This window comes from Caloenas nicobarica, chromosome 5 (genome assembly GCF_036013445.1).
Source record: "Caloenas nicobarica isolate bCalNic1 chromosome 5, bCalNic1.hap1, whole genome shotgun sequence".
NCBI classification, from domain to species: domain Eukaryota; kingdom Metazoa; phylum Chordata; class Aves; order Columbiformes; family Columbidae; genus Caloenas; species Caloenas nicobarica.
Genome location: NC_088249.1, coordinates 38,896,040 through 38,915,328, shown reverse-complemented (window position 1 = coordinate 38,915,328; position 19,289 = coordinate 38,896,040). Strand labels below are relative to the sequence as shown.

The window sequence follows — 19,289 nt, the reverse complement described above, 5'->3', positions numbered from 1 at the left end:
CCAAGCACCTTGACAAAGAAAATCCTGATTCAACTCAATCAGACCTGCTACATGAATTATACACCATACATACTTTCATACACAGGAATAAGCACTGTTTTTCAAAAGGCAATATTTACAATATTTATTCTTTCGCTTTAAGCAATATTCTTACTTCTTTTGCAGAACCTGATGCTCCAGGCTCATGTTTAGTACACAGCGGTCCAGCCTTCCATGCCTCTGTATCCCCACAGTCACAAAATCCACCTCCAGTGGAGCTATGCATCTGTAAAAAATATGTTTCATCCATGAAATATGCACATATAAAGCAAGAGTAAAATAAAAAAGTGCATTATTTAAGTCAAACACAGGCATAAATACCTAGTTACAAACCACAAGCCACTGCATAACCAACAGACTTGCCAGAGACTTATAGGAGGAGTGGGAGGAAAAAATGTAAACTTTTTGAGCAGAAAACAAACGAGGAATACAGTTGTCACTGCAAAAAAAGTATGCAAGTCTTAAATTTAGGTAGAAAGTAGGTGAAAAAGCCTATGGCTGATGAATAAGCACTTCATAAATGGCAAAATACTAATTTTGGGGTTTATTAGCAAAATTATAGCAAATGCGCTTAATGCCTTGTCTACAAGTTACTTGATGAAGTTTGAAAACAGTCTAAAAAAGAATATATGCATATTAAACAGATGTTTAGTAGTACCTTCACTTCTAACTGAAGAAAATAAGATATAATCAGCATGTAAGTACACTCTTGCACCTTTAATTTTGCATTATATTTTCAGAAAAGCACAAATTCTGACCCTTCATTTTGGAAAAAAGTTCAGACAAAACTCAGGCAAAAATCATTATCTTTAGCTTACTCTAAATCCCGATTCCTAAAATAATTACAAAAACACTAAGTGACCCAATAAAAAGACATTAAAAAAATTGTTATTTACATGACACATTTTAAAATAACCTGATCTAATTAGATGTGCTTTGAGCAGGAGGTTGGACTAGGTGACCTCCTTAAGGTCCCTTCCAACCTAAATTATTCTATGAAACTATACATAGCATAATCTGTATACTTTAGACTACATCTTTAAAATGGAAATGCAGCAAATCTGCTCCCATCTGACTACCTATTTCCAAGGCTGATGTTTTGCCTGAAGAAGTTAGTGAAAAACAGGGAAAAGACAACAGCTTCTCAGCCCAGTTGTAATTCCAAATTATTGTCTTGTTTTCCCTGGTTTTCATCTTACCCCTCTAAACTGTGTGTGTGCATGCATGTGTATATGGGAGTTATATTTGCATTATCCAAGTAGTTTTGTAATGTCTTTGAATCAATATTTACAATACATTTTCAGATCAGTATACAAAGAGGGGCTGAATATTGTATTTTAGTCCCAGTTAATTTTGAAATTGCTAGGACCCTCTTCCAAACTGTCTCTTATTGAAACATACCCACTTAAAGGGTATGACAAATCAATATATAAGTAAGACAAACTTCTTCAATGGATGTCATGTCAATTAATAGAAGGAATAACTGCAAAAAAAAAAGATCGAGCACACTTTTTGTTTGTGAAAGATAATTAAATTGAATACATAATATTTCTGTATATTTTATTGCCTCTCACAAGGAGAGTTAGAGCAGCTTTAAAAATTATACTTAATATATTGTTTTCCATTTCTGCCCCAAGGCTGTTGAAATTACACAGTTCTCAGTGAAGAGGGCAAGTGAAAAAGGGGGCCTGGGAAAGAAACAGTAGATGATAGTTTACGCAGTGAGTTAGCTAAGAGCTATTTAAAAGATCTTTCTTTAATTAAAGCATGGGAATCTCTCAAAGATAACATACATTTGGCTCAAAAATAATCAAAAGGATATCAGAAGGACATGATCCTGTTCTAGAACTACCTTCTCATTAAAAAATTGATGCTTAACATTTGTTTTAACTTTCACACAGTGCACACTTAAGCACAAAGTAGTTTATGCAAATCTTAATGGAGGAACAGAGTGGAAATGTAGAGACTGCACCAGTGACATAAGTGCTGAAGTAATGACCCTTGGATATGCACACTCATTCTAAAATTTCAAACGGTACTGACTGGGACTCAGGACAGGACTGTCATTTTCGGTGACAGCTTTTTGCTCAGACATACACTTCTGTGATATTGCCAAAGAGAATAACAATGTATGCATTCATAGAGACTCCCTTACCCTTTGGTTCTTGAATTAGAAATTTACTGCTCTTAAAAGAGGCTTTACATAGTTAGAAACATGAAAGATACTTAACTAATTAGTAAATCCTGGGTTTGTTTCTTTTTTTTTTTACTAAAAACTACTAGTGTTTTATTTGCAGTTTATGATATCCTCAAAAAAATCTTCTCTAAAGCTACAAGTACAGTTTCTTAACATAAGATTTTTCTACCTTGTACCGGTGGTTCTTGTGAATGCTATTCTGGAAGCAGTCCATACAGAGCACACAAGTTGGATCAACTGCGCAGTCTCTGCAACAAAAATGGGAACTGGAAAACTTTCTAAAACAAGCACATGGATCTTTCATGCACAAAAAAAATGCTGCTCTGAAAAAAAATAGATATTAAAACCAAATTCAAATTATAAAAGCATTTGCTACTCCACATCACAGAAAGAAGATGAAAGCAAATCTAATTAGGCTTGAACCATGTACTCGAACCTATTAGATCAGGTTCTTTCAGAAACATGCTTGATTCCCACTTTCAAAACTTGTTGCTAACATATTTCTGTTTTTTCTAAGAATAACCAACTATTAAAAACCATGATTCTGAGGTAACCTCCATTATTGTTTTCAACAACTGTAGCCAGCTTGCTAATGAAGCTTTTGCTACACTTCTCCTAGGTCGTATTTGTAACTTTTAAAACAGAAGTTAAAATCTAAAGACAATTGCTTTACAAAAAAAGCCAAAGAATCCATACCTTGAAATTTAGTTTCAACAGTTTGAGTCATGCACTCTAATACCTGAAAATCCAGAATCATACTCGTGGGCAATCTAATTCCATTTTTTTCTATGCTCCACTTACCTATGGTTTTTGACATTGCTTTCCCCGCCCCTTAAAACATGGTCAGTGTTTTTAAAGTGCTGTTTCATTCTATGCAAAATGTAAATGACAGGTTTTAATTGACAATACGTCAAATTTTCTGGTTTATGCCATTGCTCAACACCTAGTTCAAGCCTCCTTTACAATACAACAAAAACAGTATGGTAATTCTTATTACAGAATGAATTTCCTTTCAAATCTTTAGATTATAATTATCATTATGATAATAAATGCATGTTAGTGAAGTATTAAACTATTGTAAATCTACTGCAAGACGAGTTAAAAGAATGAAAAATTAAGCCAGAAGTGCCTACTAGATTTGAATGCCCAATCCAAGACAATTAGATAACTCTGAAATACAAAATTCTATTATTTTTAGCATTTTAGAAGCCTAAAGCAAACATATATTCAGCTTCAGCTGTAGTGGTAAGCACAGCATCTTGCATAAATACTACCTCATTTTTGCAAGACAGGAACTCTAAAAAAAAAAAAAAAAAAAAAGAAAAAGAGACCACCTCCAGGAAATACAGCTTTGTCTTTTTGCCTGCTATCATACGAGAACTCTGCAGAGGTAAGAACAGAATTCTTCATGTTACGGCAGTACAAAACTGCCTTGACCATCCTTTTCCTTCATACAATCCAATGTTGCATTCACTATACACTTTCTAACAAACACGTAAGGACTTACTCAAACACAATTCTCCTTTCACACACAACATTAACTTACTCCTAAAAAAAGCTGAAGAGTTTGAGATTGATTACAACCTTACAGTGTAATTCATAAAGTTTACAGAGAGCTTTCATTTTGACATTTCCTAAATTCTAAGGGCTGGATTTTTTATCCATAATAATATTCTTCATCCTTAATAATATGCTTTTGGTATTTCTGATGATATTTTCTACGTTTTTAAAATAAACTGAAAACTACAATAAACTGTAGCAATAGCATCATATTAATAGTAATGAATTGCCAGCACAGTTGCAATCTTTACATCCATGACAAAGACCTCTGGCTTTTTTATATTGTTATTAATCATGCTATTCATGTTAATTATTTGTATGAATATGAATTAATAAAATACATTATATCAAATCAATGGGCTGCCATCTTTAATATACTCCAGGATGAGAAAGAAGGTGAAAAAATGACCATTGGTCACAAAGCTATTGCTTAAGCAAAGGACTGATGATGCTCAGAAATGCTGGATTCTGTTTCAAGCTTTGAAAGGGTGAATATTGTACAGTGCACAGACTTTTACGCTTGTTCTCCCCCAGTTCAGGTACAGACCCCATACCCTATCATCCAATCTTTTTAACCAATGGCTTTCAGTACCTTTAGTATCCTCTCCATTCCCTTCCCCATTTCTCTGCCAGAGCTTGCTTTTCATATGCAATTTTCCTCACTCTAAAGTGGTTTGAAATGCGAAGCAAATGCCACTGTCAGTTAAGTAAAGACCTACCATCACACAAGCGATAACTAGTTAGCAACTCGACTAATTTTGTTAAACTACCTTGCTGCATTCTCTCACAACGGAACATTCTTGATAGTCTACCTCCATTCTTACCTGCAAGAGTACGTTGTCTCCCCTCCTTTGAACACTTTCCCACAGAGCTGGGAGGTTCCACTCTGTTGTAGTTTCTCGAGGAATATATCTGGGTCTTCCCCAAACAAGTAGCATTCCAGGGGGTATAATATTGCTGCCTGGACCATTTCTTCTTGTTTCTCCACCAAGGGGTCCATTTCAGCTGAGTAAATATTTGGCACATGTTTTGCCAAGCACTGTAAAAACGTAGCTTGGAAGTTGAATCTTTCATCACACCACTGCAAAAAAGGTACACACAAGGATAAACATTACTGAATAAACAAATTTAAAGAAAATAGGATTAAGCATTTCTGTGAATCCAGAATTCTTTTCCACATCAGAAGTCAGTTCTGTGAGCAATAAAACCCAAGAAAGCATGGTTCCCAAAAATTTCTCTGCTAGTTTCCTTTCTGTACCCACCACAGTAACCTCTATTCCCTTTAAGTCTTCTACTGAAACATTCTGAGGCAAGAGCTGGCAAGTGCTGAGTTACTGTAGAGCAGCCCACACCCTAATTAATTTTCAAATACATGCTTGCCACCAGGCCAGCCAATGCACAAACCTTCATGTCTGTTCAGCTGCTGACAAACGGAAAGAGCAGCAGCAGAAGCAGAGGGTGTCCCCGTCTTAGCTGGGAAATGAGTTTGGGATTCACTCTTTAGCCTGATAGTCACAAAACATGCAGCGACTTAATAATCTTTGAAATTGTTACCCTTCTGTAAAATCTTGTTCAAACTGGTCATCAAGGTTCACTAGTTACTGAGGGAGAAAGAAGCCAAACTGATTATATAAGGTTAATATCCCAGGAAAACAGACTAAAATGCAATTTCGTATTTATAAGACAATTAATAAAAGCAGTTATGTTTTGGCTTGAGATTCTTAATTTTTTTAAATTTAAGTCCCTCATTTCACTTGCAACTACTCGAGTTCTCTGAACCGCTCTCTCGCATTGCTCTATTTCTGTCCTTTAAGTGTGAATATTCTTTCTTTCACATTATTCCCATTATTTAGAAATACCTTTTGTCTTTCCCCCATTGAAAATCAGATAACAAGTCTACTCATCAAGGCTCCTAAAGACACCTTTCATTTATACACAATATTGATTTATGCCCAAAAATTAATTTTTGCAAGAAACACAAACAAAAGTAACTTCACAAATGGCTCTAAAGGCAATATCCTCTAGGCCAGCAAGCAGAGAACGAGCAAAGCAACCACCAAAGAGTTTGGATTGAGAGGAGGCTCAAAGCAGTAGACTATTCAACCTTTTTAAAGGATGACAATGCACATCTTATGTGAAAGGCAAAAAAATCCTGATTTCTGACTTAAAATGAAACCTATCTCAATCAAACCAATGGATTGCCCCCCAAAATTGATGGAGAAAAGGGATTAAATAACAGATCTATAAAGCTACAGCTTCCTAGTTTACTACCTAGATTAGAACGGTTCTCCAAAAAAAGAAATTAATTTTGAATACATGCAGTCCAAAGTGATGCAACTCCAGTACTCCGAAAGTCAGATCTGCAATCACGTAGAAATTGCATATTTGTTTACTGAAAAATTGTATGTCTACTTAATATAGAGAAATACAAAAAATGGCCTACATACAAAAATCTAAACAGTTGAAATAGAAATGAAATACCAGGTTGAAATAAGCTAGATTAACAATAACCTCAGTTACCAAAAACTAGTCTGTTAAACAAGGTTTGTTCCACATTGTAGTCACTCTAAACACTTGCTTTATGGCTTTAATAAGACACAATACACTTTTAATACATTTAGTTTTAGCCTGAGGCTTCTACTGATATTTTGGCCATCAGTCTTCCTTCACATTACCCTTAAATAGTCCATTACATTACATTACTTCATTTATCATGGTGATCCATGAACTCGAAGTTATGGAAGAAAATGCACGGCACACACTGATGGAAAAAAGAAGCTATGGATAATGTGGTCAAGCAGGAGCATCCTAGAACAACCTCAGTTTAGAAGTGCAGGTTGACCAGTGTAATCAGATTTCTTGAATCACAAAGCATTCAAGCCATCCTTAAATATATGAAAATGAAGATTCATCCATCAACTGAAGGGAACCACTTATTTAAATTCCAATTCTAACCAAAATTCTAGATCAAGAACAGATTTATTAAGTGAGCAGTAAGCACCACCACTGTGATCACCACATCAGTCATAAAAACTTCAGCATACACATGCATGTAATACATATGCATTCTGTATACATACATATACATGCACTAAAATATATAGAGATACGTATTTATTTTCACATATTCACAGTGCTAAGGAAAAAAAGGAAAAGGAAATAAAGTAGGTGACTGCCTTTTTATTTTAAGTTCACATTTTTCAACTAACTAGCAACCATTTTTTTAAATAAAAATTATGCTTACCTGAGCCATAAAGACACCAAATTGTAAAAAGCAACTGAAAATTAAATCTAAATGTATCAAATACTTGCATAACAACAGGAAAAAAGAAAAATATCTAATTAGCTGGGGATTCTCAGAAAGATATCGAATTGTAAAAGGTAACTGAAAACCCAATTCCTTGATCACGTGTCTATTTTTTATGTCTGATTAAGATGAGTGGAAGTAAATTATTCCTATCATAATTAAACTTCATAATTCAATGTTCCTCCTTAAATATGGTTCCTCCTGTAACTTGTTTTTAGTTTTTCATTTAACTATACTGCACATTGGCTTTAGCCAATTCCTCTCCCAATTTGGTTACTGTATCTGTTCGAATGGGGCGTGTGACCCCTTGGCATGCTCTCTTTCCACAGCCAAGAGAATCCAAGTGTGTAGCTCTTCCATCTTTATAAGCCATGTTCCCAAGAGACGGTATAAGTTTAGCTTCTGTGTTGCTGGAACAGAGCACATCATAGCTCCAAGAAACACAGGGCTAAGCTTTCCTGAAAATGTGCCAGAAGTGTAGAATGGGTTCTCACACAGCCTAACTTACAAGCATTTCAAGCATTCCTGTGCAAAGCTTTTAATTCTTCCTGTCCTTCCTTCTCTGGACAACATTTACATACAAGGGAATCTGAAGGAAGAAGGGAAGAGAGAGAACTCTCTCAAGCAGGCTATCTGCCTTCTGGCAAGCACCCTAAATTATATCCTCAACCTACACATCAGCCAGGAAATATCCATTATATTCACAAGAGAAACAAGAATATTCTTTTTCTTATTTCTAAAAGCTGCGCCAGACTAAATTTCAAGCTTATCTAATAACCTCTATGTCTCCCAGGAGAAGTAATTTATTCCCTGTGTCAAAATCTATTTAGTATACTATATTCAGCTGTGTAAAATTACACGTCCCCTCATGGGATGGCAGAGAGAATCAGAAGAGTAAAGCGAGAAAAGTTTAGATATGAACAGTTTAATGATTGAAATAAAATAAAATAATAATAATGATCGAAGAATATACAAAACAAGTGATACACAATGCAATTGCTCACCCCCCACCAACAGATGCCCTGTCAGTTCCCGAACAGCAGCCCCGCAACTAACTTCTCCCCAGTTTATATACTGAACATGACGTCATATGGTATGGAATATCCCTTTGGCCGGTTTGTGTCAGCTGTCCTGGCGGTGCCCGCTTCCAGCTCCTCGTGCACCTCCCTGCGGGCAGAGCATGGGAAGCTGGGAAGCCCTTGACTTAGTATAAGCACTACTTAGCCACAACTAAAACATCCCTGTGTTACCAACATTATTCTCATACTAAATCCAAAACACAGCACTATACCACTAGGAAGAAAATTAACTCTATCCTAGCCAAAACCAGGACATGAGGGTTTTTTGTAATTTTCTTATTTTTATTACCAGTTACCTGAAGAAACACCTATGCCATCATATTGACCATATGGACAAACGCAAGGCCCAGATATAAAACCACCACAACAATTACAGAAGGAGATGCAGGAGCAATCACGACAGCAGCATCCCACCACCTTTCCCATGGAGGGAGCAATACCCATGCCACGTGGGTGGGCATTCCTGGGTACCAAAAACAGCAGGCAAAGGTGACACTTGGGAACTCAACACCAGTGAAGAGTGTGTGTCACAGACACTCATTGTCTCCTCTCTCTTGTTTTACACTCTACATCTCTAAGCTTCTCCAGTGCCATCTCTTTTCCTCCTTTAATCATGTGTTCCTGTCACATTCTCCTTTTCATTACAATAATTCTTAAACTGTGTGAAAAAGGGAGATGAAAGGAACTGGGAATTGCAAACCTATGTTTCTCTAGTGTAAGTAGTTTTGTCAAAAGAGCAAGGACAGCATCCACTGTGTCTGAGACATTTGATTTGGCTTTTCAGAAGAACAGGACTAGAGAAGTGGTGCCTCACAATGTGACTCGAGGAAGAATCACTAGGAGATAACTTTTTAAGCTCTATGGAAACACGTCCTTCTCTGTGGGAAGAAACTACTAATATTTCTTCCCACGTGTAAGCATATTGGAATCTACTTTTGTAAAGATCTCTATCAAACACACAGTTTTCTCCTGCATCTAAAAGGACAGTGTGTAGGCTTTGTCCAAACCCTTGAAATATGCATATCAGAAAAGGTCAGAGGATGAAGAATTATATTTGCCTACAAATACCGCTATAAAAAGAGCAAAATATCTGTCATCGATATATTCAGTATATCCATAGCCAATTTTGTCATTCACAGACACATTCACTTGTGAATACTGCAAATAATAGTAGGACTGAGAGTTCAGTAAGCACATAAGGAAAAAGAGAAAAAAAGTTAACGAACTCTCTCAATCCACTTTTCACCTATAAATCAAGTATCAAATGAGATTTCTCACCACCATGACAGAAGTTCGTTATCATTGCAAAAGGTTTATTATGTACATTAATTCAGTAGCCATTACTTCCACGAGAGTTTTTGATTTACATTCTAAGCACAGTTCTGTTTGAATTCTGAAGTACTTTCAAACTAACAATTTGCATTAGGCAATACTATAAACAGCAGCTCTACTTTAACTGCACTGACTGGCACACTGATCTTTTAGTGCAAAAGTGACTGTATAAATTTCAAGACACATTAATGTAATCAGTGAAAAGCAAGAATATTAATATTCATGAACATTCAATAACAAATTATGAAGGTATAGACATTGCCGGTAGCACAAACCAAAACCTGTAGCTGGTCCAATATTCCAATTTAAAGGAGTAGTAAAAAAGCTTAATTTGTGCATGACATAAATCTGTCAAGTATGAGATCACAAAACAGCTGGTAGAAGCAGAATTTGAAAAGTAAAAATACTAAACGCTGGGTACATACTGATTTCAAGCAGGTGCCGTTCAATATAAATACCAAATGCAAAAGGCTTCTTTACTTTAATGCACAGAACACTTGTTACTAGTTAAACAGAGATTAACAGGACAACAGATTCCAGAAAACGTTTATTCTCGTATTGTCTATCCAATTGAGCAACTATAAAAAACATTTTAAAAAGATAAACAGGCAGAAGTCCTTTGATAAATATGCAGAATACTTAAAATTTCTTTAGAAAGCAAACTTCAAAATATTCTTGAACTAACATTTTCATATAAGGTTCTGCTTTCAAATTTTTAGTTCAACTTTTCCATCTGCTTATTTTGGTTCAAAATTATCGGTTTTCTAATGTTCTGAAATTGAGTCCAAACTGCAGTACAGAACACCTAGGCATTATTTTTAGTAAAAATAACAAGGCAACAACACAATTTATTTCAACCTCAAAGATAGATATCTATTCCCCAAGGAGGCTTCAAAAACAAGCACTAGAAATCAATTAGCGTATTTGTTCTTCCTTGCCTTAAATCAAACTGAACTTTTTCAGGAGCATAAATTCTACTATCTCAGAAGGGACACAGTTCAAGGCATTAAAATGGAAGCTCACTCTATTTTTTGGTCACGTAAGCACTACGTAGCTGTTCATGATGTGTTTCATATTCTCCGGCAAAGCATAGCCAATGTTTCAGTAGAGAATCTCATTTTAAAATACGACCATTTAGAACTCAAGTACAAAATATCTGTTCTCTGACACATGGTTCCCTTATATAACATAGCTAGGAACCAGCCATGTACCAAACTTTGGTCTGTTCTGGATATCAGTAATTACACTGAAAGAAGCAAGTTTGGTTTCAAAAGTTATTTTATTTTGGCACAACATGGGTAACATTCAAGAATGTCTAGCATTGTCCTAACAAAACATCAGCTCTGACCTGAAGACATAAAAGAACTGTTTGATCTCTACATTCATACTAAACTTTGGCCCCTAAGCTAAAACAGGGTGCCAATTAATATTAAAAGATGCTTTAATGATACAGGTGTTTGCCCACTGGGAATGAGACTCATAACAACAGCACAGACTACTAAAGCTTTGTCTACAGTAGAATCTACCTTGATTTCCAGGAGTCTCTGATGACTACCAGTTTAGCAGAATCAGTGACAACCAGAGAAGCAAAAGTAACCACCAGCACCATCAGTGACTGTGTCAGCTGCTGGACAGCTAAAACTAATGTAATCTTCAGGGTAAACAACACACAGACCCAGGCAGTTCAACCTCTTTGAAACTGCAGGTCAGCTGTCAGTTTTAAATCACGGTCATCTCCAAAATCACAATAGTGCAGCTTCAGTTCATGGAGTTAAGCACTTGGACGGCAACAGGTGCCCAAGGAGACACCTGAAGTGAAATCATGGCCTGTAGTTCTCTCTGTCATGCTGTAGATATCTCTATCATACTGCCTAACAACTGGACACTCTAGCCTAAATATGCTACAAAATTAGCAGGATACTACTAAGTAGATTCAACAGGCAAAACAAAGTAGCCAGAAATTCTAGAAGTAATTATCAAGTCTTTGAGGCATGCAATCTACACCTTTCACGTTCCAAATTTCTTGGTCAAATCTGCATTACATAGATAGCAATGTACGTCAACACTAGAGGACACCCAAATTCAGTATCACATTTTAGAGCAAAACAATGTGCAAAATATATACTGGGAGAAACAGCAAAACCATCACCTTTGCAAGAGTTATTTGTAGTATTCTCTAAGACTTTAAAAATCAAACTTTTTATTTAAGTTCTGACTATTCATTTGACAGATCCTTTTAATTTTGTTTCTAGAGGAACCAAGGAAAGACTGATTCTTTCCTTGTTTGATCCTTAACATCCATGCCATGGCCTCCTAGCTTCGAAGGAACTAAATGAAAAAATTTTGAACTATCAAATTTCTTAGTACCAAACTGCACTTCAAAAATTGCAACTACAGTGAATATTTGTACATAAGTAATTCATTAATTTGGTATAGTTATGTTTGGAAAAAACCAAACAAGCAAAACACAAACCACCAAATCACTAGGTTTTTGTATTAATTTCTGTCTACTCGAACTTGTCTTACAACCAGCCAATTTCCCAATTATCATGGATTTTAAGATCCATTGTATACATAATCTAATTCTGTAGTGAATTAATGTGTAATAAAATTTAAGTGAATCTACCTGTATTTAGCACTAACTCAGTATTCCCAAATGCTTTCCCTTATACACCAAAACCAACTTTTTTATCCTTAGCTTCTCTACTCTACTGCTCTGGGATCTGGAAGCCACTGGAACAGTTGCATGCTATCAGGAACATCCACTTGCAGCTACGTTCTCCTGGAACCACACACCTCTCACCGCACTTTAACAGCATTACAGTAGAACTACAGCAACCATAACTTACGCACTTTACATGGACTTGAACAAAGATGACAGATACCGTCACAATCACAGTTCACCCCTGTGCTAACAAAAGCCACAAAAATTACCAAGAAGTACGAGTAAACATGAAAGCAGACAAGGAAGAAAAAACACAGCACTGCTCAATGCCATAATGAAACAAAAGCACTTCAATAGAGTGCTAAATATATAACGACACAAGCAGGACCTTGGCAATGCTCCAATTACCTGTTGCAACTTCATGGACTCCACTTCTTAGACACCGATACAAGTGTACAGTATATGCTGTTCTGTAATACACTGCACTGTTCTAAAGACAGTGGCTTTGGCTACATGCAATTCAGGGCTTATTTACACAAAAGGATATATTTGTTTACCTAAAGATGAAATTTTTAATTAATTTAGCTTAATGTAAACTGATGTAAAATTATATGGACATGTCATCTGGTCTAAGAATGTTAATTCAGTTTAGGAGAGGTTAGATTTAAAACCGGAAGAAGCCACTGCAACTCCAAACTGAGATTTCATTAATCTCAAGATCTGCAGATGAATATGATGAATATGAATATCCCCTCTACTTGGTTACAACACAGCTACAGAAGCAAGGCTGCTTATATGCATTTTCTCCACTATATAGTAACATTGAATTACACAAAACAAGATCTGAAATACTTCAGAATGCACAAATGTTTTGCTTTCTGAGATTAAAATTCAAAATCAAGTTATTTTCCGACCTTTAAAGGAAATATCGTAATAAAACTTTTCTCATCTTGTACAAGACTACCCCACTTACATCTATACTTTTGTACAGGAGTATTGACTGATGACAAAAGATAAGACTTCTGAAAAAAAAACCCTTTTCTTCACAAATATTACTGAAAAGGTACACATCAAAATTTGAAGATTTAGTATAAATTAAAATATATTACAATATTTTAATATCTAAACGCTGCTCATACATTCCAGATAGCAGCCACCAAAGCAGGCAGGAGTCAAACTGGAAGTTGTTTAGAATACAGATGGACAAACAACCAAAGGGCTGGAACCAGCCTGCAAAACAGGCTTTTCTTAGGCCACAGGCAATGCCTGCTAGCCAACTGCCAGACAAGCCAAGTCCAGCCCATCAGTCAGCCACGCAAACTGCAGATGCTGTTGGGAAAGAAAAGAAAGTAAGCTTAAGTTGGGTAGACAGGTTTTACTACTAGGTCAGTGCCAGCGCAGCCCAAATTCAGTCCTCTAGTTTTCAGGGCAGCTTAGCTCAGGAAGCGCCACAGCCACTATAGAGAAGCAGAGGGCAGAGATGGGACCTGACTTCAACTAATGCAGTGAAACACCAACTCAGGTATTTCCAGCTACAGTCATTCAACCCAAAAAGATGGAGTTAAGTACACAGAAGAAATCACCAAGTTGGGCTGGATGCAGAAGAGTTTATTACCTGAGTCATCACCCTCCATTGCAGAATCAGGTTTGTTCCTGCAGAATCATTCAGGTAATCCCGCATCATGCACCCTGCGCTCTGAGAAGGTTTACTAGTCAGGCAGCCAGATGTGGTGCTGCACTGCAACCAGCAGCACCCAAAGCCAGAGGTGAAAAAGGAGAGCAAGAGTAAGTCTGACTGGGCTGATGCTGAGACAGATTTGACAAGTGCAGTAAGGCCAAAGCTCGCTCCATTCAGCCAGTTGTTTCTGCTCCACATGCCCTCACCTTCCTGATTCTAGACCAGCTGTGCAGTGAAAACACAAGTCAGTCAGGATGCATTAGATCCACCTAACTAGTCTCATCTTTAGTATAACAGTAAATTGGGTTTGCTGCTTCCAGATTACGGTCATCTCTGGCATTAGCATAGTCAGGTTTGCAATCTAACTTCATGAATGCTGTCAAACCCATCTAAGTACACATCCCTAGCTCCCCTTCACCCTTAATATAACACTCTCACCCCATTTCCTCCCTGTCAAAATTCCTGCAGTTTGCTTGGATATACAACAGACAACATAGCCTGGGTAGCCACACATCTCTCTTGGAATAATGGTAATTCTGGCACAGAGACTCTCAATTGACTGAAACCACATAAAAATTAAGACAACTTTGTAGACCAGCACTGACTTGGAGCAGCTGAGGAGCTCTTCATCATCTTTCCCCATGTTTTTCCCAATACCATTATTATCAGTTTTACACATTGCCTGGCCTGACTCAACCTCTTATGTCCCCAAATAGTGAAAGGCTGATTGCATTGCTTTGCTACTGATCGCAACTATCACCCTCAGCACTGCTCTGATTCTATACATGGCTTGCAAGCTTAAGAAATTGCCTGACTGATGTTACATTTTTTGACACTCTTATGCAATCAAATTACATTTTACTAATTTAAAATAAAAAATTGTTTCTAATTTAGAAATAAAACACACATAGGCCTGTTATAGCCACAGCAACATACTTCACTTTAGTAAAGGCTCTGCAATCACAGACTGCATCCTTATGATTTGCAGATACCCTTACAATTCTGAGAGGAAAGGTACAACAAATAATGATTGTTGGCTTAGCACTGCCACCTGCAAGAGAAGTTCCATGAGTAAACATCTCCCTATTTATATCTTCCAAATTTTATTAATGGTGCATAGCATCATGTAAAAAGTAGCTATTCTGCAGGCTTGCCAGTGCCCAACTTTTAAACAACCACAGTCAAGAGTTTCGAAACCATACTATGTATTCAGGTTGTTACAGGAAAACGTAACACAAAATGTAAGGTTTCTGACCCACATTCAGCTGCCCTTTTCTTAAACTGACAGCCTCTGGGTTTTAAACTCCTCTAGCAAAAGTGTTTGCAACATAGTATTCAGTTCCCAAGGTGGCAAGGGAAAGCACAGAAGCCCTTTACCTACTACCACTAGACTGATGGAACATCAAGTTGTGTTCAGTAAGGAGATATTAAATCCATAGGTGATTAAAGTAATTCACAGAAAAAAAAAAAAAAAGATAATTCTGTTCAGCAAATAAACAACTGCCACCATTAAATCCTTTCTCAGCTTCACTATTTGTTGCTTTATTCACACTCTGCACAACAATAATCAGTTATTCAGCCTTTTTTGTTCCACAGTAAAGTTGCCTTTAATTAAAAAGCACCAAGTCAGAATGAGGATAAAAGCTGTGCATGTACCTTACAACTTTTTAAGGACGCTGGGCAGTCTTTGAAGCTTTCTGAAGTTTGATGTCATTTAATTACGTACAAGTCAAATAAAGACGGGGGCAGGGGGTGGGAGACGCTGCGGGGAGCTGGCGACGAACCGCTACCCTGACAGACGCTCGCCGGGCCCAGGGCAGGGCTGGCTTCCCGGGGCAGCGCCAGCGGCGCCCCCGGGCCGCGGCCCGGCGGGGCCGGGGCCGGGCCGGCCAAGCCGGGGGCGCCCCCGCCCCGCCGGGGGCACCGAGGGGCCGCGTGCCGGCCGCTACCCTCCCCGCGCCCCGTGCCCGGCCCCGCAGCCCGCGGCCGTTGCGCGGTCGCACCGCGGCAGGTGCCGCCGCCACGGGCCGGCAGCCGCAGGCGCGCAATGGCGCACCCCGCCGCCCCTCGACGGCGCCGCACGGCAGCCCCGCCACGGAGAACGCGGCCTCCGCAGCGCCGCCCCACGGGCGGGGGGGCGCGGGCCCCTTCCGCGGCCGGCAAAGCTCAACCGAGCGGCGGGGTCGCAGGGCGGGTAAGGCACAGGCTGCCCCCGAGCGGGGACAGGGGGAACCGCGCCGCGGCGCCGGGCTGCAGCCTCACCATGGCTCGCTCCTGGGACTGCACAGGGACCCAGCCGCCTGCTGCTCCTGCTCCGGGCCCTCCAGTGCCTCCGTCCGCCATCTTGAGAGCCAGGGACGCGGCCGGCGACGCCGCCACCGCCCGGAAGGAGCCTCCGCCGTCACCGGCCGCTGCGCTGCGTCGCGTCCACAGCCCGCCCCCAGCGCAGCGCGGCCCGCCCTGCGCGCATGCGCCCTGGCGGCGAGTCGTTGCGGGCTGAGGGGCGGCCGGGGAGCGGTCGGTGGCGCAGCCGCCCGTGCGTCCCGTCTCGGGGGCGGCAAGGCGGAGGAGGAGGCTGCTGGCCGAGGGCGGGAGGCGTCCGGCAGTTGAAGGCCGAGAGGTGCGGCGAGGCGAGGCGAACGCGGTCGCCTGGGCCCAGCCGGCCCGCTCAGGGGCGCTGTGAGGGGTTGGGGAGCAAAGCGCTTCCTCAGGATCTGTCAGGACTGCCGGCGAGCGAAGCTTGTGTTGATCCTGCCTGCAGTTACATGGATGAAGTTGCTCTGCAGGCAGTTAAACTGCACGGTGTGGGTGTTCACTTAGGGCCCTGCATTAATAGCAGATAATAGCTTAGCTGATTTTCACATGCACTGATGCAGATTCATGCTACTTATAAGTCTTCCATTTGGGCTAAGTAAAGGCAAATTTTTATGAACTTTGTACAAGCACAGGAAGTAGCAGTAGCTTTGGGCACATGCCTGTCTCCGTGGTCAATATTTTTCATCCAGACCTCCTTGCTACAGCATACTACAACTGTTCTGGGTGCTCTGTGTTTGCTACTCTGGCAGATGAGAGCATTTAGGAAATTGGCTGATATGTGACCTGGCCTAGGTGCTGCTGAAAATTCTCCAGGTCATTGCAAAACAGTACAGTTACGCAATTCCCTGTGTTTGTAGCTTTCTAGGTCTGGGGAATGAGGCAAATAGACATCACTTTGGACCTTGCACAAATACATACAAACTGTCTATTCAATGACTAATATCTCTGTTTTGAAGACAACTACCTCCTTCCATTGTCCTGCTGCTTCAAGCCACCAAGCAGCTCTTCCATGTTATCAGTATGGATGGGATAATCTTTGCAGGTGACCTTTTCAAGTATACTCAATAGATTTTTCTCATTGTGCCTCGCCACCGGTACTCTCAAAGTTTGTCTCTTCTGTCTTCAGCACATCTGACTGTAGCACTTCTGTAGCTACCACTCATCTTCATCTTAAAAAGTCACTCCAGACTTATTTGCCTCATCAAAATCTGTCACGTAAAATTACTGTGTAGATATTGTCACTGAGACAGCTTTAGGCATGATACGTAAAAAAAAGCAAAGTGAATTTTGCCATTCAGCCTGTGCTGAGTTAGCTGAAACGGAGGTAATCTTCCATGCAGTTAGAATCTTTTCTTCTTAGCTAGGACAGTCTTTTGTTTTGGATTTAGTTTGAGAATAATGAGAGAGCATGCTGGGACAGAGTTAATGTTTTTCTTCCAGTAGCTCTCCAGTGTTTGGGATTTAGTATGAAAAGAAGGTAGGAAGTCACCAATATCTTAGCTGTTGCTAAGAGGATGAAGGACTTTTCAGCTGTCCAGCTGCAGGTGCAAGATAGCCTCTGGGAGGGAACATAACAAGACAGCACCTTAGACTGACATCCAGGCTGATCAATGAAGTATTCTATACCATGAATGTCACACTCCATATATAAGCAGGAAGTTGCTGGTGTTGGCCCTTCTTCTTTGATGGCCACCATCTATGAGGGGTCTTGTTCCTGCTCCCATTGCCTGATCCTCGTAACTTCCCTACACCTGCTGTGATCCCCACGTTTTGCTGCACTCGCTGTGCTCGCAATGTCCACCCTCTGGCATTCATTGCTGGGACCACACACTCTAGCGCACTAAGTATTGCTTCATATATTTTATGATATTCACATTATTGTTCAACCTTTTCTTTAATTGTTATTCTATTAAATCTGTTTCCATTTTAACCTATAAATTTTTCCTCCTGAAAGCTGAAGCTTGTCCATGCTAGAGCTAAAATAAAATGGTAGAGCTCCAGAAAGAAATGGAGCAAACCCTAGTTTTCAAGAACTCCTCAGGATTACTGGGATTACTAACTGTTGATTTAAAAGCAGTTATTTGGGATGTTGTTTGTGGGGAAGCAGGAAGCAGACAAGCAAGATGGAAGGCAACTGAGAAAAACAAAGCGAACATACATTAAGTCCCTGTCCTGGTTTTCGCAGGAGTATAGTTACTTTTCTTCCTAGTATCTGGTATAGTGCTGTGTTTTGGATTTAGGATGAAAATAATGTTGATGTTTCAGTCACTGCTGAGCAGTGCTTGCATGGAGTCAAGGCCTTTGCTGCTCCTCACACCGCTCCACCAGTGAGCAGGATGGGGATGCACAAGAAGCTGGGAGAGGGTTGTGCCAAGACAGCTGACCCCAACTGACTAAAGGGACATCCCACACCATACGACATCATGCTCAGTATATAAACGAGGGTGGAAAGCTGTCTGGGGGAGCTGCTGCCTGGGGAGAGGCTGGGCATCGGCCAGTGGGTGGTGAGCAATTGCATTATGTATCAGTTGTTTTGTATATTCTGTTATCATTATTATTTTGTATCTTTTTGTGTCCTATTAAACTGTATTTATTTCAATCCTCAAGTTCTACCTTTTTTTCCCTGATTCTCTCCACGATGCCACTTGGGGGGTAGGCGAATGAGCAAACCACTGTGTGCTGTTTAGCTGTTAAACCACAACGGTCCCACGAAAGAGTAGCCAAATCATCAAGAACATCTGAAAAAGGATGGAATATATTAACGAAACTGATCTGAAAAATGGTTTTCTTGACCAATGCTAAAAATTAAATCTCTCTTTGTCCTATGATAAATTATGTGAGAAGAGTCAAGATAATAAAAATTAAGCAATATTGGATTAAAACCTTCTAAGTCTGAAAAGTTGTTTGAGAATACGGCATTAAATATCAAAGCAAACAGTGATGTAAAGTGACAGAAACTTTTTCAGCTAACCTCATGCTTAAGATGGTAAGTAAAAAAACCTCAACAGCAACTGCAGGCAGCAGTTAGGAAAGCAGAGAGTTGATAGCAAAGAATAACATACCAGTTTTGAAAGTGTACAGTTGTTATAGTATGCTTTAAAATGGTGTATGTTAAA

General features: G+C 39.5%; 1 protein-coding gene across 4 annotated transcripts in view; it reads right to left on the bottom strand.

Moving 5' to 3' along the window:
• Positions 1 to 16,283, bottom strand: part of UBR1 (ubiquitin protein ligase E3 component n-recognin 1) — a 72,791-nt gene extending 56,508 nt beyond the window's left edge. For all 4 annotated transcript variants that reach the window (XM_065635014.1, XM_065635018.1, XM_065635017.1 and 1 more), the window contains exons 1-4: positions 16,120 to 16,283; positions 4,621 to 4,877; positions 2,406 to 2,484; positions 155 to 265 (exon numbers count right to left, since the gene is read on the bottom strand). In XM_065635014.1, coding sequence (XP_065491086.1) covers positions 155 to 265; positions 2,406 to 2,484; positions 4,621 to 4,877; positions 16,120 to 16,200 — 528 coding nt within the window. In that variant the 5' untranslated portion in view covers positions 16,201 to 16,283. The remainder of the gene's footprint in view (positions 1 to 154; positions 266 to 2,405; positions 2,485 to 4,620; positions 4,878 to 16,119) is intronic.
• Between the last annotated feature and the right edge of the window lie 3,006 nt (positions 16,284 to 19,289).